General features: G+C 35.2%; 1 protein-coding gene across 6 annotated transcripts in view; it reads right to left on the bottom strand.

Annotated features, from left to right (window-relative positions):
• Positions 1-25,495, bottom strand: part of C1H8orf34 (chromosome 1 C8orf34 homolog) — a 149,831-nt gene that overhangs the window by 53,011 nt on the left and 71,325 nt on the right. For all 6 annotated transcript variants that reach the window (XM_058031533.1, XM_058031500.1, XM_058031542.1 and 3 more), the window contains one exon: positions 254-389. In XM_058031533.1, the coding sequence (XP_057887516.1) occupies positions 254-389 (136 nt within the window). The remainder of the gene's footprint in view (positions 1-253; positions 390-25,495) is intronic.

Here is a 25,495-nt window from a genome sequence, read left to right as displayed (position 1 = left end):
AAATAGTTTCAAGCTGTGAAGCAAGGCCTAAGACTAACTACGTTCTTTGATTCACCGTCGATGCGACATATCAAGCATAAGCATAAGTTGCACAATTCAAATGCCAGAGGTCATAGGGTAGCCAGTAGCTAAGTAATTATTTTTTTTTAGCACAGGAGAGGTCATCACCTGGTCCTTAAGCACAAAACACAGCCAAATACCTGGAGGAAAAAAGCGTATTGGTTAGCACGATCTGGTTTTTTTTCGGTTTTACCTGGCACATCTTGCACATATATTCAATGTGACCTTTGCTTGAGGCTCAGCAGTATGAGCACTTCGAGTTTGATTGAATTTGCTCCCAGAAGACACCACACTTGTTACTCCTTCCATTCTGAGATCATCTAGATCCTCTGCAACAAGACAGAACAATGGGATGAACACATGATTAAATTTTGCAGCAACAAAGAAGCCTTACCTGTAGAATCACTAAAAAATGGAACTGCTCAAAAATCGGGAAAAAAACTAATAGGAAAAGGCATACTAATAGGAAAAGACATTTGAGAGCATTTTTATTTTTTATATATTATCACCATCTTATGAGGGGTTCCTTAAAAAATATTCAGATCGTTTCCACATCAAACCATGCTGCATATTTTAAAAATCTTTATTTATCTGGTTCATTTTAAAAAATCTTGTCATCAAGAGATGCTGTGCAATAGCTCTATTTGACACTGGACATATTGAAGACAAAAATAATTTTTTTTAATGCATGCTATTTCTCTGTGGTTTTTTCATCATCTATTCACCTAGCAGTGAAAAAATATTGCTAAAATAAGCATTCTGCTAAACCCACAAAATATGAAATGGACATATATACCACATTGAAAGGGACCATAATATGCATACTTAAATCTACCATATTCTTGTAATATGGGCATCTCACAATAAAAACTGAATTTTCAATGACTATAAAATCATTCACATTTTGAAGAGAGACAGAAGAGGGTCTCAGAGAATTTGTTCCCCAAGATGACACTGGAATAGTGCAGCTCAGCTGGACTGTAAATGAATTCTCTTGGTTTACAGTCAGGCCATTTTTTCGAGATTAATCTCTATATTTTTGCTAACACAAAACACAAAATATTTTTTGCTAACACAAGTTCTCTATGCCTCATGTATCTATAAAGCTAAATTTTCAGTTGTTTATAACTTGATTAGACTCTAGCTGAAATGTAAACAAGCAAAGCACTGGCTAGCTTCTATTAAATGATCATATACTGACCATGTAACCATTCCATGTGCTGAGTGATGCATGTGGTTTATGGTACACAGTATGCCATCATCTGATTAAAATGTCTTTCAGATATTCTATACACATGAATTTTCATATATTTACATTTACAAAAGAAACCTAATGTTAAAGGATCTGAATGAAGCAGGAAGTACAAAAAGATTTTAAATCCCAATATCAGATAGAGAAAAGTGACAGAAAACTTTAAAATCAGAGGAGGCTAATTAATTGAATTAATTAGAATTTAAAATACAAAAGTAGTCATTATAAACCCACAGTGGAGAACCAACTATTTTCATACAGAAATAAATGAGATACAACCCCCCAAATCTCTACCCAAAATACTTCTGGTTGTCCTCTACAGTTCATAGACCCTACTCTTACCACGGTGCTTTAAACTTCAGGCAATGTGGTCAGATTATCAGGATTATGTCCTGTTAACAACACTCTTTTGGGGAGACATGGATTTTAATAAGCAGTAGTCAATAACAGCTAGGCTAAACTCACACGAAAAATTTGTGACCAAAGTACTTGAACTACATTTTCTTCCCTGCAATGTTTTATTTTACTGCTTAAGAAAACTTGCCTCCCCACCGCCACCCCCCCAGCCAATTTGTTGCCTTTATATCAAGTGACAAGTGTAGTGAAGTTTCTGGCATCATTTTACACCATTTCAACACCTTTTCCTTTAAATTTCATGTATGGTTAATACACAAGCTAATTCAAAGGACCTGGAAGGTTATATGATAGAAAGCTATGAAATCAACCACCTATGAGTCATTTCAGAAAAGGTATTACATATTTGGAACACATTATGTATTAAAATAAATGCAGTTTAATTGTGCTTTAAAGAGGTGTGAAAAGTTCCATACTTTTTAACAGATGTAAACCACTGGATGAATTACAGCTTAAAAGAAATTGAAGCATATGCCTCAGGTTTTTCTCCCACTAAGCAGATGTGATTTCTTTAAATAAGGTTTTCAACTGTTCTCTGCTTGATTAACTTTTGGTTCTCTGCTGCCAAGTGTTTCGACAAAGCAATGATATAGGCTGCCCTCCATTATACATTTTATATTTGAATTTGGATTTCAAACCCATGCCCTTTTTGTCATTTTTAGTCAACTACCGGCCTTTTTCTCTCAAAAGAAAATTACGTTAAACTTTGTGCAAGAAATGTGGATTCAAGAGCTGCCTGCAGTAGTAGCCAACAGACAAGTAGGCAGAATAGTATGCAGGATTGATTGTCAGATGCTGTTAGAATAACAGCAGTAATGTGCATACAAAACGAAGATTTAAAATACCAAAAACCTACATCATATGCAACTGTTATTTTTCTCAAGGAATTTTAGTTGATTGAATTCAATCCTGGATGGAATTTGTCCATGGTAAACTACAAAAAGCTGTTAATAACACAAGTAAAGAGGGAAGTGTAACTCCATGTACCAAATCCAAATAATATCTGCAGCATTTGATTTAACTTCATTACTGCACCTCTGCATCGACACGGAATGATTTCAGTTTCTTCTGGATACCTCAGATTTGCAGTACAGATACTGAACATTTTCTCACTAAAGCAACTGGGCTTTGAGAAGCTGCCTGTTTTGTAATATCCACAACTTTGGATGGGAATTTTTGAGATGGTAAGCAAGTTTATATGCCATCTTCCAGATCAACCCCATCCATCACTAAAGGCTTTTAATTAAAAAAAAAAAAAGCAACCAAAACCAATAAAACAACAAAATCTAGCAGCAATAAAAAAATGAATCATACAGAAATTTTAGTGCTAAACTCTGAGTGTATGTGTGCATATTGTTCAATAATTCATGTGTGCTTTGCAGAAAAATATTTAATCACAAATAAGAAAGTTATTAAAATAAATACAATCCATAAATGCAACAGTGCTTTTTAAGAGTTAAAAAAAAGAGCTCCAAAGGTTCAGATGCTTCTATCAGAAAGAACTAGTCTTAGCAAAATAGGATTTCATTAGAGAGTCCATACAGTTACAGGGTCTGAACACTGAATCTTTTCTCTTTCTTTGTATTCTTTGCTAGACCAACTAGTGATGATACAGCTGAGTGGCACCGTGATTTTATTGAGCAGCAATGAGGTAATTCACAGAGAAAAACGAGAAAGAAAAGCCAAGCTGGTGACTGCTTCTGTCATGAAAGACAAGAATGCAATGAAACTTCTCAAATCCTTAGAAAATTGTTATCTATCTTTGTATAGTTCTAGGTTGAACGTTCACAAAAATGAAACAAATCTCATTTATGCTAATAAAAGTTTGCTATTTTAATGTATGATTGTTCACTGTATTTCTGTGCTTTAATGTTCACTGTCTGCTGTTCTCTAGAAAGGGCATGTGAAGACCCAGCTTCAGTCCTACAGAAATTTCGATTAAATATGTTCTTTGTGTTAAAAAAACTACATGTGAACTAAGCAAAAAGAACCTTACATTTTCCTCAAATCAGCAATTTACCACAAGGAATTCACACAGCTGCAATCTTTATGCTTTGCCACAGCAATACACAAAAATACTTGGAAGTGAGATAAAGATCAAAAGTGTAATATAGCATAGCAGAGAACCAGATGTTTTCTGGATTAATAATAATGCTGTGCTAAGTTTAATTTGTTGTGATTTTTTTTCTATAGAAAACTTTCACCAAAAAGGGGAGGGGAAAAATGTTGTCTACTTCAACAAAATAAGAATATAGCCCGACAACAAGGTCATTTTTTAAAACAGGACATTGTTCACAATTATTTACTTACTTTCATTTTTGGAGGAAGGGATGGGGAGAGGGGAAGGGGCACTCACTAGTGCCAAGTATTCCAGAAACTGTGCAAGGTTGCCTATTGTCTTGGGATGACAGATTGTGGAATCATCTTACAAACACAAGAATTGCACACCATTCACACAGAGCTCTTCATATGCAAAACTCCTATAAAATACAGTGAAAGCTTAATTGCACAGAAGGCTCATGTAATCAGATATGTTGTATTGTTTTCTATGATCCAGTCACTCTTGTCTCCCTCCTCCATTATAAAACATGTAGTAATTTTCCAGGAGTACGTCAAGAAGTATAAGGTTCAAAGCTGGAACAAGTCTATGGCAGCTCAGTTTCTCTGTTCAGTCTAATACCAAGAAAAGCACTAAATGTTTTCATGTGAGAGTAAAAATGCAGATAATGAATTCTGATTTATGCATACTACCAGGCAATCCTGGTGCATCAGTAAAATAATGTCTCATTTGTTGAAGCAATAAATTCCTCAGGGTAGTGCTCTTACATTGCAGTAGACATTGATGTATTCCTTGTACATAGCCTAGATTTGTCGTTGGCATTGTTGGCTGAAGCACAGACTCTTAGTATGCTCTACTAATCTGATTTGAAAACAAAGGGTCCCCCCAACCAACCAAAAAAAAAAGCCAAAATAGAACAACAAACCAACCAAACAAACAACCAAAAAAACTCAAATCAACAAAACACTCCCGCTGATAGAAGTTCTGCTTGTGGAATCTAAGCAGCTTTATATGTCATATTTTTAAGTGTCTTAATATGTTAACCAATCCTCTTTGTTTTAGATAATTTATCTTGCCAGATATCAAGACATTCCCACAAAAGACCACATTAACGCCTAACAAAATACTGGGCCAAGCATGAAGCAGGCTTCTAGACAAGGAAGAATCAAGAACTTAGAATATCTGATGCTCCACTCCTGAAAAGTATATTTTAAGTATTTGCTTCAATAGATGCAAAACTGGAGTTATACTCTGCAGTACTCTAAGTGCAGGACATCTCATTTTGTTTTTTCAATGGCATGGAACAGACAGTGCTGTTAGTCTGGTACATATGTTCTAAGATGTTTTTCCATAAACATCTTCAAATACCAGAATTTCACCTAGTTCAGACTCATGCCATAGACTTTTGATAAAAATATCATTCTAAATAAATACATCAACAGACTTTCACTTCTTAGGCATATCTAAGATTTTTGAACACAATGTTCTAAAGACATCTTACTTAAGAAGCATCTCAAGTTGACAATAAATTCCCTAAATGTTTGTGCTTTCCCTGATGGCTGCACAGAAAGCCAACTGAAAGATGATGCTGCTGAGTCCTTGAGTTTCCACATTTATATCTACTTGTATCAGTTGCCAGAGCCAATCTAGCAGAATCTCACTCCATAGTCTAAAAACCAAAAAACCAACATGGGAATAGGGAGAGCAGCTACTGTTTCAGCTACTGAAATATAGAATGAATCATTGATTTTGAGTTCTCACTTTTAACCAGCAAGAGTGAAAGGAATCTTTCTTCAGTATCTCTCTCTTCCTTTTTTCCCCCCATTTGGGACTGGAATTAACATAGGAGGTAGCCTTTTCTGATGAAGATGTTCTAGTTTCATTAAACATTTCAATATCTTATAAAACTACATGAAGGACTGCCCAGAGGGCTACTGCTTATTCTCCCTTTTTCCACAAGGTGTGATAGTTATTTTTGACTGAAAACAAGTAACTTGTAGGCAAGGCTGATGGAACACTGACTTAAGAGATGAGAGCATCTCTAAATGCAGTGCAGGGGCTTCAGAGCACATTATGGTCTCATTTTATTTACCTGAGAAAGTCTATAATCACAGCTGAAAAGAATTGGCATTGAGCTCTCTTATCATTCCCCTATTGGTAAGCCAAGGATCTAGCATCACCAAATAACCACTACCCACCCACCAGTTCAGCAACAATAACTGACTAAATAACTATTGTTGCTCCTTACCAGTAGGGATTTCATACTCATTGGTCTAAGTTATCAACTAAGAAAGTTTCATTCAGTGCTAATTAATTATTTTAAAAAAATTTATTTTTACATTAATGGGAATGAAGAATTGTTTGGAGCATTTTAATTACTTGTACATTTTTACCAATAAAATAGAATACTTCACTTGCTGCATCACATTCTACAATGCATTACTGCAATTGCTGTAACTGTACACCAGTGCTTGCAATGTAATAATATAGAATCTCTAAAAGGTCATAATGAGATAATACACAAAATCACCTGAAATTCTGGAGTTCAGAAGGCATCTAAAGGAATGTCTTTTAATGTTTTTCCTTGGTAAATTTTTCTTTTTTCTTTTTTTATTTTCACTTAAATTTTAAGTAAAGCAGCTTTTAAAATTAAAAGCAAGTTTTGATCAATATTTCTAATTAGTTCAAATTCTAATGTCACTCATTCCTGCAACTACGATAGCTGTGTGCAATTTGGGCCACAGTTCAACTCTGCGTTCTTAACGAAAACCACCAAAAAAAGCTTTTTCATAATAATAGAAAAAGCCATGTTTAAATCCCTAAGTTTTTCTTCAATCATAACAAAAATATCAAAGCATTAGAAAAGAATGTATATTTAAAAGGTTTCAGTTTGTGGTTTTTTAGTTTTTAACAAAGGGGAGACAGCTGTAATATTTTGAAGTGCATTTGGTTAATGTAATACACATGTGCCTTACAATATATATCTGTAATACTGAACTTCACATTACATTATTGCTTACATCTTTATTTATTAAGTCTATTTTAAATTAAGCTGATAATTTGCATGCTGATTATATAAAGTTTTACCAAAATGAGCTGAGTAATTCATTAGTTCAGTATTCCTCACAAAACATAGAGGCACTACAGTGCATTTTCAGCCAATCAGACAAAATCTTATCCTGTTTAGCATTTTGTGAATCAATTTTTGCACTGAGTGCCGCATTCATAGCTCTTTGCAGCCACATAAGTTACTCTATCACTCCCTTGGCTAGATTAATCTTAGCTAGGTTGTTGAGAGGCCAGTGGAAATTCATCCACCTTTTATTAAAATGAAAGTTGAGGCAAAGCATAGAAATTACAAATAATCTTATGCCAAATATTTTCAGTAACACTCAACCTTTCAATAGGGCTTTTTATTTAAACTGTTGATCCAAAGATTTTTGGAGTGTCAGTATGTGTGCTCTCTTTCATAAACCTACACACATCAAGAATTCCTGTAGTGCAAATATCTCTATTTCCCCAACATTTTCTTTAAATTTAAAATTATTTAAGTAAAACATTTCACTTATCCTCTAGAGAATTTTCTTCATGAAAGAGAACAATAAGTAAGAAGCTTGATACTTATATAGCTTGAATTTTCTACTGATAAACTAGCAGATCTCCCATTTTAGAAAAAGATCCTTTCAGTCAGGCACTACTGCACCTATCATGCTATAAAAGTTCCAGTTAATATAGGGGTTAATAGATGAGTGATCTCAGACTGGACAGTTTGGGCAGGCAGGGAAAAAGCAACGAAATCTCTAAACTCTCTGTGTGCACAGGCACATTTAGCAACAGATACTTCTATGTTGTATGTGAAAGTTCATAGTGAGCTCTAGGTTCATTAAAGTCTTGACTGAGACAGTAACCACATAAATAATTCTATGATAATCACCAAAGCTCTTAGCTAAAAAATCTAGAAGAAACATACAGTGGATCTTTTCTATTGCTCTTCAACTTCTGCCCAGCTGCAAAGGGAAAACTGCCCTCCTTGTACCTTTTGCTGACTGTGAATCCAGGATGAGAATGAGTATACCATGGCATCCAATGACCAAGGCTCTGCCATTTCTTCCAGCCCCATCCCTCTATCCACTTGCATCAACTCTGCTTGGTCCTGAGACAAGACCATCTGTTTTGTATCACTATTCTTATTTTGGCCAGACACTGGGACATCTGGAAGACTGCACTGTCTACACTCCGAGAAGCAGACACTGAGCTGGATACCATCAGCATACCAATGGCATCACAGCTGACAGTACATGCTCTTCCTCACTCATTGATTAAATTCATACCACTGACATCTTTCCAAAGAGGGTAGAAAAAAAAATCTAATTTTATCTCCCAAGTTGGGTCAAGCATGTAAACTAGTAGGTACGTCAAAAACATCCCACACATCCAATACATTAATCATTTAATAAGGTTTTAAATATACCATATGGTTTTCCTTTTTTTTTTTTTTTTAATAAAGAGAAGTAAATGCTTTTAAAATAAAGTTTAGGTTATTGAAAAACATGTCCAGTTGGAGATGTATAGGTGCTGTTTATTCTGTTACATTGCTTTGTGTAACCTATGAGTTCATTGTCTTATGTTTCCTCATGCTTTTGGTCTGGAAAGGAGAAAATTAGGTTTTTGGTTTTACTGCAATGCTTGTGCAAGCATTCTGCAATGCAAGACAGAGACCTGGCTGAAATGGAAAATGGCCTAGTGGTACATATAATACATTTTGTTGCTACCCTTTCATTGAATATTGCAGGACAAGATTATTGCCTAAAAGTAAATCAAGCATTACAGCATGTTAGGTCATGGAATGTTAGTTCAAGCCTAGTATCTTAAACATCATAGAGATACATTTGCTTTTACTCAAAACTACTTTATCTTCTGGATATGAATGACATATTTCTCCAGAACATCTCATTTCAGAAGATTAAAACCATTTTGAAAATCAATCAGCAAATTTTATCTGACAATTCTGCTTCTCAAGACACACTAACACTAATCATGACTCCATTGAACTCAAGGGGAATTTTCCATGACTCCACAGACTGAAAATTTATCTTAAGTATTTCAAGTTTCTGCCTTTCGGATTTTAGCTCCTTAAAATGAGAGCTGTGAAACTCAGGTAGATCTTGAGATATCTTTAACTTTGGAGTCCACAGCAGTGGAACAGAATGTAAACCACATCCGCTGGCAATCACTGTTTGTCCTTTTCCTGTGGAGGATAAAAACCACAGGCTAACCACTCTGTCCACACTTTCTGACTAAGAGGAAGTCAGAGACTCTAGACTGGCAGAGATCAAATGTTCCTCTAAGAGCTGTGAAAAAAAGGTGAAGGAAAGGCAAAACATTAGAAAGCACAATCATCATATGCTGGATGGAGGCAGCAGAAAAAAAATACATTGTATCACAGAAGATAAATAACTAATTTATTGTATTTTCTTCTCAAAAAACCCATCTGTTCTAATTTCCTAGACTGCAGGCAGTTTGTTAGAAAACCTAAAAATGAAATAAAAACAAAGCCACAGTATAAACCATATCAACAGGAAGAAGAACCAAGAAAATGAAGAAAAAACCCCAACAGCAGGAAGGATCCATTTCAAGCCAAAAGGAAACAGGCAGCACTGCACCAAGAAGAAAGTTAGGTAAACACAAAAAGGCCAAGTAATTCATGGCACACCAGCAAACCTCACTAGCCCTGAAATACTGTTAGCTCAAATGGTGGATGAGTGAGGTCAAACTCTAAGGTGCTAACCTGCAGCCACTAAGGATGTAGCTCTGTATTCCAATGGCTTGTTCCCATTCTTACCCCTTTCTACCATTCCCAGTGATATCAGTGCTTGATTTTTACCTGACTCTGGTCAGCATATGACAAATACTATATTTAAGGTGGAATCTTCTGCATGTGTGTTGGTAGAGTTGCAGAGCTGCCTCGGCATACTAAGGGTTCAAGCATTAAGATTCATCTAAAGGAAAAAACAGGAGCCTATGACTCTGCCTGAAGAAATAGAGGAGGAAGCAGGATCACCTTCTCCAACAAAAACAAGATTTCATATTCAGTTAGGCTCAGCTCTTCTCCCAGACCCATAACCCTAAGGGGTAAAAGCATCTGGTATTTAAGTAACACTAACAAGTCAGAATATGAGCATGTTTATCAAAGCATCAGTAATAAAAGAAAACAAGATATCTTTTTCACAATAATAGAATGATACCTCATCTGCGACTCACCACTGCTGCTTTAATGACCTTAAAATTTAGTGTAATTTTGCTTCTTGCTTCTCTCAAGACACAGAAGTTTTTCAAAACTAAGATTCTATGAGAATATACACATCTTGAGAAACACATTCCTAATATATTACCAACATATGATTCTTAATATGATGTGTTACCACATTAAAGATACAATTTTCCATTTTTTAAAAAAACTATTACACATGGCAAGTAATCATTGCCTTTTATTTTTTTCTTACTTAACTGAGCAATGCCAAGCTGATAAAAACTATTACGATTGAACTTGGAAATAAGCTTGAACTTGAGAAGCAGACTAAAATCAGGTTTGTTATCAACACAGTGTCTTACCTTCTTATCACCTTTTCCTCATCTGTTTTAAAATTCCTGAAATATGGTAATGTGCATAAATTAAATTATATCTGATATTATGCTACAGTTTTTTAAATGAATGCAGACCTACTGGACGAGTCCTGATATTCTGAAAATTAACATAAATTAGAAAGGTGATCCATAGGCTCAAAAAAATTTTCAAACCTTAGTAATTTATCCATTTCCATATTACAGATACAAATATTATCCTGAAACTAGTGTACACATACATTTGATCCTTCATAAAATCATGTCATGTCAATTAAATTGCATTCCTCCAAATTCAACATCCCTTAAGTTTCTCAAAACACAAGAAGCAGTTTGTAACATCTGACAGTGAGTATTTCAGCATATCCACAGAAACACTTTCCTCAGCTCCCAAATGATCTTTCCAATTATCTAGGTACAATCAAAGTTCCTTCTCAGATGAGCACTTCAAAACAAGAAGTTCAAGAAGCTCAGAAGGCTGACAAAACTTCCCAACACACCAGTGAAACTCCCCCATATGATTAATGTTCTATTTCTTATGGAGCATTTCTCCATGTGAACATTCAATATGATGTGAATTCTTGCCAAACTGCTCCTCATTTACAAACTATAAATTATGGCTAATATAAAGAAATCAAACCCATATAATCCAAGCAAATTCTAAACAACAGGCAATCAAAAATATAATTCCCAAGTCACGGGTGGCATAACTACAATATTTATAGAATTTGGAAGTTTTAACCAAGAATTTTAGTTTCCTTAAGCAAATATATTATTCAAGCCATTTCACCAATGCTTTTGAACACATGAATAGAAAATTAATATTCAAAGAGAAAAAAAATAACTGCTTTTTGAGACCTTAACAATATTTTGCCCTGGTAACCAAACATATATTTAGAACAAATCTCACCCAAAAAAGTATTGTTTTCATCAAATCATTATGTGAATATTCATAAAAAACCCCACAATGATAAATTCAACCAAATTATTTGTGACTGACATAACCCAGTTGCTACCCATTTCCTGAAAAACATCAGGAAAACAAGTTTGTCTCAGAAATATTCAAATGTGTCAAAAGATTTTTCTATCCCTCTGAAGATATCCAAGTAAGCATGAAAATCATTTCAAAAAATCCCCCACATGGACACATTTCCCCATACAGTCAAATGGAGAAACAGGTCTGGAAACTATTGTTAGACACCTTGACAAGTCTTCTCTACTCCCAACATTACTTAGAGTACTTCTGCAGTTTGGTGATAGTGATTGAATAATTAAATCTGTGACGTTCTGAGGAATTGTCTCTCCACAGACATTAACTCAAATTTACTTTTAGTCAATTATACGCTAAGAAACTGACTGAGAGTCTGAAACAGGAATTAAATGATACATAAAGTTCATTTGTAAACATAAAATTACAAAGATTCACTCCGCTTCTGAATATCCTAAATAAAAACAGAGTAATCCATATGTCAAGAAAACGCATTTTCCTGTGATGTGCCTTTTAGAGAGGGGGCAGGTGAGCAAGAGGAAACAATTCCATTAAAGCAAGCATTAATTAGGATTGATGGTATTCTCTACATGCAGGAGAGAAATGAGGACTTTGGTTCACAGTTCAATGTCTGAAGGAAACAAATGTTTAGTCACTTCTTTGTACTGTAACAGGGAACTATCACAGTGAATGGTACGATCTCAGTAAGGGATGTGCAGAACACACACCCAGTTCTCTTGTGTCCATGAAACCAGCTGATCTGCCTTCAGGCGCTCTGAAATCTACATGCAACAAGAGGAATATTTTACATGAAAAAACTGTAAAACATGCACATGGCAAGCATGGCTAATCTTCTCAATCTCAAAGTTTAATCTTTTCAGTTTAGTCAAAAGATTACATAGGGAAATAAAATTAGTTAGCCTTCATTTGCATTTCACATAAACAGTACACAATGATTTGTAATAATGATTTAAAACAATAAATGGATTTTTATATAATACAAATATTATTTTTTCTAGCGTACTGGACAATACTTTAATTGTCTGAACAAACTTGAAGCTGTAATTACTCATCAGAAGAAACTTGAAGGAAGACTAAGAAAGGATTACATGAAACATCACTTTCATACTTCAATGTCAGCATTTATAGATTCAAAAACAGGAAAATACTAAAATCAATAAGATTTTAAAATTCTGCAAAAATGTAGGAATGTTTTGGACAAAGAGAAAGTATACTCTTTACTTATGTTAAAAAGGACAAATATGTGACCATCACTTGTTTTATTATGCATTATGCCTTTAAGAACAATTTTGTTCTTTTATGGTTTCATTTACACCACCTTTTCAAGTTTTTATTCTCATCATATTGAAAATCAAACAATCTCCTTGTAACTTTTGGTTTTAATAAAATAAAGGGAGAAATTTTTTGAGGGCACAATTGGATTTTTCTCTCTTTGCATCTGGTTAAAAATCAATACTGACAAATCCTATTATTTGCACATTTATTTATATTTCACTATTCCCAGGACCGTAAAGTTTCTCTGAAGAGAATTAAAAACAATGGAACATCTATAATTCATTTCATTTCTGTTTTATTCCTTCATTATTGGATACTTCAAAGATATACCATTTCTTTACAGAGAAGAAATTTCTACATCAATATAACCTAGAAAACAGTAAGCCAATAAAAGAAACCTTTGTGTTCGAAACTCCTTCTGTCACAAAGGCACACTCTAACCACTACTGTTTAGTCCAGGAATGTACCAACATTATGCATTTACATCACATGCATACACACAAAACCTAGTAAATTTTAATTTCTTTTTCAGATGCTCAGTATCTCAACATTTTGCTAACCATTTCCATCCTCACTTTTACATATTCTTCCAAAGGTGACTCACCATCTTTCTGGCCATGATTACACTCCCTCACAGCAAAACCTTGGCTTTATATGCATCAGTGGCTAAACTCATATTTTACTGCAGTGGAGTCGGCACTTAACTCTTCTAAGTGCTCTCCCTGTGCTCCTTATTGTTCAAAGACCTCAATCACTCCAGGAGCAATTTCACAATCAGTTTAAGCTAAACACAGCCTGTGCTGCCATGGGAAGAGTCAGACCTGCTTGTCCCACATGCCAGCTGACTAATTTGTGCACCCTTATGCCAGCAGCCGAGCTTGTGCGGCCCAAAAGGAGCAGGGCTAAGCAGCTCATCTCTCTGAAGGTTATCTCGTTCTTGCTGCATTCATTTTGAGCTCAGCTCAGACTCAGCAGTATCTTCCCTGATGGTTTTTGCTAAGACATGGAACTCTTAAACAGGCAATCAGAAAATCTGAATTTAAAATACAGCTTAGTATTTAACTCAGGGTCTGTAATATAGAACCAGTTAAATTAAAACAAGGTAATGTCTTGTTATTTAAGCTAAAATAGAAGATATCACCAGGAAGCATCTATATAGAAAAGAGCAATAATAAGTCATCTTAAAATATCATTTTTCTATTCCTTGGAATAAAACCCTGAAATCCTATAGCCTATAATTTGAGGAAATATTTGGTATATATTAGAAATTAATTTGAGGACTTAATACATATAATATTTGTGCATAAACTAAATGCAAAGCAAGAGCTTTTAAAATAAAATTAAAAAATTAAATAAAAATCCTAAATTAAAACTATCTTGAGATCACTGCACTAATAAAATTCAGAGAAACACACAGAAATTGTCAAAACTTTCAGAACTCCAAAGCAAAAGGTTAGAAGATAAATTTGCTTCAAAAATTGATATTTAGATTAAACCTATACTCCCAACGGCAGGAAAAAAAAAATGAAATAAGGAAAGGACCCCAAATTAAGAATTATGTACAACAATTTCCAGTGTCTACTTTTAATTTTTACAACTCCATTGACTTCAAATTACTTAGTGTCAAAAATAACTTGGATCCTTATATTTAAATCTAGTATATTTCCTCTTTCTTGCCTCATCTTTGCCCATGGCCATGTATTTTTTTTAAATAGACTTGTTATTTAGTGTATTCTTACTGTACTTTGTCCCTCACCGATTCAGTTGTCACTAATTATGCACAGGATCCAGAAGCTATTTATGATAACTAACAACAGCCTTCAGCTGAAATGGTCCTTTAGGTTATTTTTTATTTACTTTCAAGGATTCCTCTTTTATGATGACATAAAGTGATGACTATCCCAATTTATCTCTTCAATAATTGTTCTATTTGTGAATTTCTCATGTCCAGAATACTTTTTGTCTCCACTACATTTTGCCCTTCATCATAATCGATACATTAATAGTCAAAATGTCTTAGCTACAGTAAGACCTACTGCCAGTATATTCACATACAAAGAATGATGCCTTCATGAATGCTGGGTCATTAAAGAAAATGCAAGAACAGGCACTGGGAGCAGCACTACTTCTGATGTCAGCAGGTGTAGTGCAGTTACTACAGTGAACTTACAACCCCAAGGTACTGTGTACCACAGTGATCCTGGGAACCATTAGCAAAGGCTAATGGGACTCTTGGTCTGCTCAAAATGGCTCACATTTACAAAAGATGGCAGTGGTAGTGGTATCTGACTTGGAGTGTTTGAAACTATCCTTTTTTTTGCAAGGGAGCCATGACTTTTACTGCAGCACTCCTAATTTTACCTGATGGAAGCAACTTCTTAAAACAGCAATCAAAGCAGACAAATGGAATACTTGCAATTTTAGGTGGGCTGAAGACCTGCATTGAAGTGCAGTTATTTACTTCTTCAGGTTTTACCTCTTTGTTTTCAAACTCATTCTCCTAATTTTTATCAAAGCTTTTCAAATTGCCTTTTGATTTCTGAAAATATCAGAGGAGCTCCCCTTCTGAAAACCCACATTCATTCCTTTTGTACTTAGCTATAAATTACCTCCTACTTCACTCTCTTTCTTCTACATGTTTATTCTTCCTGTCCTCCTTTTTCATTTTAGCAATTGCAACTGGTATTCCACTCTCATTTAGTTTTATAAAATAGAACATTCTCAGAAGTTCTTCACATGCAATACTCTATAAAAAGAATGTCAGGCCAAGCCACAGCTTTTTAGTCTAAGTTTAATAATCCTGTTTTCAAGTAAGAACAGGTAATTTAATAAATAAGTTTGCATTCTGCCATGTTATTCACGGTTTTGCATATTATTTGCTGTTTGCAATATTTAAAATTACATTTATCTTCTAAATTTTAAATTCAGGCTTGCACTTGTTGTCATGTTGAATGGAAAAAACACAAACCTTGCACCATATAATAAAATTAAAATTCAGCCTAGCAGGGAAATCAAAATACACAATGAAGGTAGAATTAGTAACTCTGTAAGCCACAAACATAATGAATCTTGAATTCTCAGGGATTTATGTTACATCTCAATAATTCCCTCATGCTAATATCAGCTGCTTCCCTCCCTATTTCTTAGCGTATCCTCTCTCTTGTAATCCTGCCCACCTTCTTTTCCTCTCCATTAACTCAAACAGCTTGTCCCAAAACGCTTCAGCAAATCAGCAGATGCTTTGTTTGTTTCAGAGCCATAATAGTGATCGATCTGCAGTGGTAACTCTTTACCTTGTACTGAAGCTTCAGGATGGTACTAATGAGATTGGCTTCTAACCAGACACCAATTTCCAGGGAATTGGATGAAATTCCCTGGATCAGAAAATTGTCAGTTTCAGTTGAAATTTGACAGTAGATTTAAAAGGGCTAGAACTCAAAGACAGAGTTGTAGGACATCTTACAAAATCATCTAAGTCCACACAGTAACAGCCTCACTGGAAAACAGGGGCTGAAAACTTATCAGGTGAAAAACTATGTACAGGGGATATCACTATTGGGTTACATCACTTGTGTTACAGTGAGCAATTTCCCCACTGAAATAAACCCTAGATAAAACAAACATTTCCTGTTTTTATCAGCTTTCAGTAGTTAGTAATAAGCTTTAGTCCTTGAAATTCTGAATGCATGAAGTCTCTTGCAGACTCACCCGGCCTGAAGTTGCCACTAGGAGAAACCATCTTTCCCTCCTCTGCCAGACAGTGCTACTCTCCTAGGCAGAAACAGCTTTTCTCAAGGCACTGGGCTGAAAACAACAGTGATTCACAAGCTGATTTACAAGCAGATCGGATGTCTCTGCCTTGAGGGTTCCCATGTCTATTAAAGGCTCAGGGCAAGGCAGATGGCTGAGGGTGGCAACAACCCCAGCCAACAATCTCCTGCGGCAAGTTTGTCAGAAGCCAGACAAGAAACAATTTATACTCACTAATGATTTTGCATGCCCTTTTTCATTCCTTCTCCAAACTGCTGTCCATAAAACCCTTCAACTTCTGTCTGTCTTCAGTCATTTCCCAATGTCCTTCCCTTCTGCTGTATCTGCTCTGAGATGAGGGTGCCTAGAACAGAAAGGCTTTATACCAAACTGGGATGGGGATAGCTCACTGGATACAAACAGGAACAACTGAAAGACACTTGAAAATAGGATATCCAGTGCAGACAAAGTTATTATTTTAACCTAATAGCATGGGTCAAAGGTATCTGGCTCTTTTTATGTTCACAGCTGTTTTGGGCCTGCAAACATATCATCACAACCATTCACTTTAATTTAGTTGCCTGAAGAATGTAGCAGTAGGACACATCATTCTTTCTAATCTGTTCACGGACATTTCTCAACCACAAAAGACATCTAACATAACATTGTTAATTTTTAGAAAATTCTTCACTTGTTTTTGGCCCTGACCATCTTGGATATTTTAGAGTAATGTTATGAATTTCACTTCTCTTATCACCTACTTCCCATTAAACGATAACATTCTAATAGAGGTACTCACTGCTACTGGATTGCTGAAATAATAAATATTATAATGCCTAATGTATTTATTAATTAATACTTTTTGCCACATGAGCAGTTATTAATCAATGACAGCACCTTATTTTTCACTTTATGAATATTTTATCTCTTTAATATGCTTTTGTTTGAGGTTTTGGCAGAAGTTTTATACAAAAGTCTAAGTAAGTCATCCCTACCAGTACCTACTAGCCAATATTTTGCCAACACCTTCATAAATCATAATTACACACAGTCAAAAATGAAAATATACTTGTACTCAAGCCTAGTCTCCAGGAACATTCCCTTTTTGAAGTTTCTAAGGAGAAAAATTAACTTGACATTACTATGAACATACATCTTTCAAAAGCAGAGAAAAATCCCTCATACTCAAATGGTTGGTTTACTAAACATTGAGAGAAAGAGAAGCAATAAGTAAATATTTAGTGTTTGAGACCAATATTGGCCTCAGAAGCAATGTTGTAGCTCACATCCTAACAATGTATTTCTTATGAGACGTTCTGAAATATTTATATGAAAACTCCTCTGATGTCTTCTTCCTCGGAACTGAATCTAGTAAGCAGCTAACTAAAAATCCATCAGACTGCAAATATAAATTCATACAAAAATTGGAATACAATTTTTTTCAGTTGGTCATACTCTGAAACAACTTTTAAATAAGTTCAATTGGTTTAGTTTTAATGGAAAATGAGCACATTTTAAAAAATTATATTTTCTGGTTTTACTACAAAAGATGCTGGTTAATAAAAAAGTACTTGGCTCCACAATTTTCAAATAAAGTTATTTGTTCAAAGATATTCAGTGTGAATTAATGACATTGAGACATTGCATACAGCTGACACAAAACTGTTGTTTTGCCTATGACCAAAGAAATTCTAGTAACATTAAAGAAAACATCTTCTTGACTATTCTTTGAATTGCAGGGTGCAAAAAAAGGGTTCTGATATACACTGATTTTTTTTTAATCAGGGTAGCTTGATAAGCCAACAAAATAGATTTGAACTCTTCACAAACACTGAACATAATTATATGTTCTTGAATTCTGCTAATCATGATTATAATTGATCTTCATAGAGAAGTTACTTGGAATGCTGCATAAATGCAACACTACACCAAGAGTGTCAACAGAAATTTTATGCTGTGGCAAAAATTATAGTAAAAAATGTGGTTTTGCCTTGCCTTCACAGTTGTGTCAGACCCATTCCTTATATTAAATGGTTTTGTAAATGCTGGCATCTTTCCTTTGCATGCAGCCTGACTACACCAAGAAAAGATGATCTATTTCACAGCCAAGAGCCATTCATTCGGTATTGGGCAGACTGCCTTTAAGAAATTATACAATGCCTAGGGGGTACAAGCACTATTTATTCTCTAAATTTCAGCTCATTTGGTTAACCAAGCATGCAAAAGACCAATAGCTCAGAGCCCATCCTGTTTAACCACAGACAGAAGTATTTGCCATACTGTTAGTTAAGCAATGCCTTTCCAGAGGTAAAAAGACCACAAGGTTTTTCAGAATTGCACAACTCTTCTGGACCACTGAAAACAGAAATCTACTTTGATGATCACCAACAATGCTCCAGATGCTCATTCCTTCTTTTAGGAAAAACAATTCTGAGCTGACAAAGATGAGTTAGGTGCTACCTGCTCTGTATTTCAAATATGATTCATCTAGGTCTAGCTGAACATCAAATATATTTCAGCAACAACTGCCTTCACACTAACAGTGGAAGACTGATGTTCAGATGTCCATGTTTCACATTCAAAAATACTACATCATTAGGTTTAAGCATATTTAATTCAAAAAATTACCAGGTTTGCCATATTTCTACCCCATAAGGCACAGATTTACAGCTTTTTTTACCCAGCAGCAATGATTTTGGTAGGAATTCCTCACAGATGTTCTTGCTGGAACCTACTTGTTGCTATCACCCCAGCCTGAGAAAGCCTACTGGGCAGCAGTCAGCATCTGCTCTCAGAGCCCAAGGAGCTGGAAACCTGCAGTTTAAAGAAGCCCGAGCTCTAACCAAATATCAGGTTTACACACTGCACACTGAAGTAAACAGGGCATGGTAACCCTGTCTTTAACTGCAGATTTGGACAATAACCACACTTGTAAATTCTGAGCCCCTCTGAGCGAGGTGGCCCAAGCCTGTAACTGCACAACCCACAGAGGGGCTGCCCCTGAGGCACAGATCTTGCAGGTCCCAGCAGCTCCTCTGTGAAAATGATGTTCTTGTTTTTCCTCCACAAACAGTAGCTGGGAAATTGTCAAGAATGCCATTTTTAGCAGCCTGCAGCAGCGGAATCAGGCATCTTCAAACAAAGAGATTTACAAATTCCTTACTTGGAACAAAACATTTAAGAAAATAATAAAAACAATCTCTGCTATTCATCCCACCTTAATATGCAGTTTTTCTTTGAGGCATGTCTAAATAGGCATGTGATTCATAAATGTCAAAATTTCAAACCTAAATTGCAATTAAAAAATACTCTGCCAGCTTCAGTGTTCCCCAGGGTGCAGGGAAACACAGGAGAAAGATGTAAGTACTTCTCACAGGAAATGCCCTACCCTTTTATTGGCAACAAATTATGAGAATGCTGCAACATTCATTCTTACACTATAATTCTTGACTTCAAATTTGTAAAATTACAGCAATATTCACTTTCATGGCAATGAATTAATAATACCCTATTATTTGCAACAAAAAGAAGCAAAATCCTGTAGTCACAGGAGAAAAACCCAAATATTAGGCTAAGAAAATTGGGATTGTTCAGTCAGGAAAAGAGAAGGCTTCAGGGTGGCAACCTAATTGCATTGTTCTAAATACATGAAGGGAGCCTACAAGAAAGAAGGAGAGGGACTATTTACAAGAACATGCAGTGCCAGGACAAGGGAGAATAAATCTAAAATGAAAGAGAGTAGATTTAGATTAGGTGTTAGGAAGAAATTCTTTAATGTGAGGATGGTGAGGCACTGGAACAGGCTGCCCAGAGAAGCTGTGGCTGCCCCATCCCTGGAAGTGTTCAAGCCCAGGCTGGATGGAGCTCTAAGAAATCTGGTTTAGTGAAAGTCACCCCTGGCTTCAACATAGGGGTTGGAACTAAATGGTCTTCAAGGTCTCTTCCAACTCAAATCATTTTATAATTCTATGATTATATATACATACATGTATATGTGCATCACAGACTTTTGCTGGAGTCATTCACATAAATATATACTAAACTTTAAGTGGAAAAACTGACATTTATTTTCTGAAAAATAAAAAACATAATTCTGCATATTACTTAATCTGATTCTGCAGATTTATTTCACCCATCATCCTGAAAAAGTTACTTAAGAAAAAGATGCTTGTGAGAAGTAAACCTTCAACTCCTGAACAACAGTATAACTCTTTTTAATTTTCTTATAATAATGCTGAATATATGCAATTTCATCTTTTTTTTTTTCCTTATTTCTTGTACCTCTCAAAAGATCTCAAAGAAAATATTACTGAGTTAAATGGTTTTATCATTTCTAAGTGTAAGGAGTTCAAAAGTATGTCTGTTCAGGTTAAGATAATGATCTATTTTACCAAGAAGTTCTTAAACTTCAGACACTGAAGCAGGAACCCAAAATTTTGTGGCAAGTCATAAGAACTTCAGTACTATCAGACATCTTATTGAGGCTTCTGTGGAAAACATAGTAAATGTGCATCCTTGTGACAGCCTTAAAACTACAAATTTATCCAAAGTTAGTAAAAGCTTTTAGGGCTAGCAGCTCACTCTGCCTGCCAGACAGGGATACTGACAGAGGTATCCTACCTGGTGAATATCCTACTTCTACACTGAACACTCTTTTCAAAGGCTCCAGCATTGGACAGCTCTTCATTGTTTGTTCTGCTGGACATTTGCCAGCATTGTTTTACCAAGCATCACAACCGATGGCATGCAGGGCAAATGGAGAGAAAAGTGAAGGATGGACTTGGTTGCAAACAGGCACAGAGCACAAGAGTAAATGTAGTCATATATTAAAAACTTACATTCTAAGCATATATTCTAACAAGGACTTCAAATGACATATGCAATAGAAGCCTAAGTCTAGTATTTCTCAAGTTGTGATTAAATGTCCTGCCATTTTACCTCTATTCATACTTAAAAAAAAAAATTAGTCCTGTGTTTGATAACCCACTTACTGAAGACAGAGCTTACAAAGGCACTGCTCCTTGAAATTCTTCTGGAGTTGTAGATTTGTCACAAAGTAAATCCCTATAAATTCACTTTATTTTTTGCCAGCTAGGTTACAATTATGCCACTCTTATATCTTGCACTCTTTTCCTGCTCATTGTAACTCACTTCAGTTAATATATGACATGCCCCAACAAAATAATCCATACTATTCTCCATTCTGCACTCTTATCTCCCAGGAATTACAGTTGAATTGCATCACAGTTTCAGGTAAATACTCTCTAGAGTAAAGTTTAAGTTGAGCTAGTGATGATTTTCAGTAGCAGTATCTATGCAAGCTTACATCTGTTTACAAGGATCATCATAGCTTATTAGATATGATCTCTCTGAAGGGAGTATGAGAAATGCCTATGCTCTAGAAATAGATATTATTTAAAAGAATCTTTTGAATAGCATTAGCTTTTTTTTGCCCGTAGTCTTCTATGTGGAAGTGATCACTCGCACACACACACACACACACACAAAAAAAGAAGAATTTATCAGCACTGTCTTTTACCCTACCCACTTTTGAGCCTTTAGTTTTTGTACAGCAAGGACTTCTATTAATATTTTATAGCAAGAACCCCTTAAAAAGTAGATGATTATATCCCAATGCTCTGTTTCCTTTTACAAAACAATTTGCAAAACAGACTATTTTTTCTCTTATAAGATAAAGACAAGCATTAGGGTTTTTCTTAATTTAAACCACAAGTTCTCCCTTCTTCCAACAGACTCAACTCAGTCAACTATTTGAGATAGGCTTTTGTATAAACAAATCAAATAATAAAAAATTCAAGTTGCAAATACAGTCACACATTAAACAACTCGCCAGAAAAATAGTGTCAGTATTAGAACCCTTTAAAATTCAATTTTCCAACATGATTCTAAAAAAGTAAAAGGTGTGCTACAAACTAGAAGTATGAATTACAGTCTGAAAAGAGAAAGCAATACATACACAATGAAAAATTTTCTTTGCTGGAGAGAAGGAAGCCCTTTAAATCCATTTGACCTACAACCTCTTAGAACAAAACAAATTCTGTTTTAACTTCAGTAGGAGAGGTTTGACAGCAGCTCTAATACTACCTTCTTATTTTCTGCAATGGTCAACATACAATTCATAAATTAATTGCAAAAACTGCATATACTTTTAATCAAAATTTAAAACAATCAAACTGTCCCTATTATTCCAATGCAATGTTTTTTCAACACACCGAGAAGTTATGTGAACAGCAAAACTCATCTTAAAGTATCAAATTGGTTAAGATTTTAAACAACTGAAGCTGGAGATACTGAGCCCATTTTTTACATTCTATACATTTACATTTTCTTTCTAAGAGTTTATTTTTCTGGTCTGTACAGACAAGGTATTTTAAATCTTATTTTGTTATAAACATCTCACAGAAATAATATCAATGTTATACTGAGGAAAAGGATACAATAATCACTGCAACAAAACAAGTAATAATTCTATTAATTTTGTGGCAGGATGGTGAATGAAAGATGACCATTTTGATGATGGGTTTCACATATCTTCTGTTCCACACTAATTAGTTCTTTTAGCCTGATGCAAGAAACTGTAGTTTTGTACATGTGTTTGATTAAGCACGTTGTATCATATACTATGTCACGCTCTTCACCTATAAATCATTTTCCAGCACTACTTAAATGTCACCATTGATAAGTCTATAATTAACTACATGCTAAGTTAATTAAAAATTTAATAAAATTAAATTAACTTCAAATTCATCACAGCAACAAACTTTATTCTTGCAAAAATATAACTCAGCAACCTTAACTGAACATCAGCAATTCTTCTCCTTCCTACAGATTTATTCCCTGCCCATACCTAAATAACTGCCTTACAAGCAGATTTACAAAAATTGGGATAAATATACAAGAGAACTGCAGTGGCAGTCTTTATGAGCAACAATTGTTAATATGATTCTGTCATATTTTGACAAGTGTTGCTCTCTGAGTTCACTTGCTTCTACATTAATCAAGATGACACAAACCAGATATTCAAAATTTGTATCATTAGATGAATAATGCAACAGGCTTACAGCACCACTGACCTAGACTGGAAAATTGGGCAAATCCCTCCCCCCCTCCCCATTTTGTTAAAAAGGACAAATTTGTGCAGTTTCAAATAGCCACTATAACTAGGCTGGCCAAATGGAGGTCCATAATGCCTTATTTTTTTGCTGCACCTTTCAGCAGTTATTGACTATACAGAAGAGTAAGATGCTTTCTCCTACGAAATTTTACTTTTTAATTCAAGGAGTAAAAACGAAATCTTGATTCTCATTTCTTCTGTTCATTACTTTTTTTTGATGCATATTTCTATAATGATAGTTTCACAATCTATGATCAGTGCAGAAAAAAAAAAAAACAACCCAAAAAAAAAAGTTTATGTGGACAACAGAACACTAATTAAAAATTGCTTATTAGTTCTTGCAGTCACCTGCAGTCTTCAGCGTGAATTTCCATACAACTCTTAGTAAAATAAACAATCTATTTTATTTTGATAACTTTTGAATGGAAAAAATAACACTAAAGGTTTACACTGTGCCTTTTTTCGCCCCGTTTTCTTGCCCATACGGTATTTCTCCCCTGCACCATGAAGCACTTTGTTCGCCTTTTAAGCAGATTAAATCTCATCTAGGTTTCGACTAATCAACCCCTAAGGAAAAGCGCCAGCGCCCCCTGGTGGGCTCGGCTGCGCTCTGACAACAGCGGCGCCACTCCACAGCCCCAGCTCGGCCACAGCGACATTTCACTGCGTTCATAATTTCTAATCGTCCACTAGGCTGCGGAACTCGGCCTGTAAACTGCCCAAGGACTCTCTTGTTCACCCAAAACTTTCACTTTTGTACCCGTATTTTTGCTATAATATACATGGAAACGGGTTTATGAGGAATATAACCTCTACGCTCTTTATTTTAGTGGCCTCTTTTACAAAATAATTAGAACTAGTAAATCACATTTATTATGTTGGCTTGTTGTTTTAAAATAAACTGAAAGCTGTTGTAGAACACAAGAATGACAGGCAGAACCTGAACAGTCCAATCCTAGTGTAAAAGGGCATAACAGTGCAGATAATCAATGTACATCAGCAAAGATGCACTAAGGAAGAGTCTCCTTGTTTTAGTGAGCCTGCTTGCAGGGAGAAGCCTAAGTATGTTCCCAGTGCCACTCACAGTTTTGCACAGTGTTTAACATTGCAGATTCCTATAAAGTCTAAAGTTATCACACAAAAGTTCCACCTGAACATAATTCCCATTATATAATTGCAATTTCAGGGTAAACAGCAATTTCAGTATCCCTGTTATAAAGACTTCAGAGTATAAATCTTTGGTGCAGAATAAAGACATCATTGAAGCACCAATGAGAAACAGAGTCCCAAATGCAGAGCAGTATTTGGAACCAATGTGCCAATATCAGGTAACTCAGGAGCCTCTCAGTCCACTTCTGGAATTCTGTTCATCTCTGTAGGCAGAGAGTGTCTGAGGTCATATCTCAGGGTTTTCACTGATGCACATACCAGATCATTGCACCTACTATTTCCAGTGCATTACAGGAACATTTCCTTTCTGGAAATGGGAAGAAACTCTTCCAGTTGTCACAAGTGGCAGAGGCATTAGACTGAGTCGGTGCTGAAGAGAACTGCAGAAGACGAAACCCATCCCAGCCATTCTCAGCAAAAAACATGACTTTTTGAGCAACTCATTTTGTCTATGTTCATATAATTGTGCTAGATGAGGTAACCTTACATCCAAACAAAAACTTTTAAACAGGGTTTCACTGAATTCAGGGAACAGTATGAAATTAATGGGGACTTGTTTTAGTAAGAAATCAGTATAAAGCAAGTAAAATCTTAAGATTTGGCCAATACTGAAATATTCCTTTATTTTTCTCTATTTTTACATCACTGATTTAAATGAAAACATTGCTTATCCATCAGAGGTTTTTTTTGCCTTTGGATTATTTATTTTTTTAAACACTACTAGTCTCAAAAAATATTTGCAAACTCTGT

Source organism: Melospiza georgiana, chromosome 1 (genome assembly GCF_028018845.1).
Source record: "Melospiza georgiana isolate bMelGeo1 chromosome 1, bMelGeo1.pri, whole genome shotgun sequence".
NCBI lineage: Eukaryota > Metazoa > Chordata > Aves > Passeriformes > Passerellidae > Melospiza > Melospiza georgiana.
This window is presented reverse-complemented; position numbering and strand designations above follow the sequence as displayed.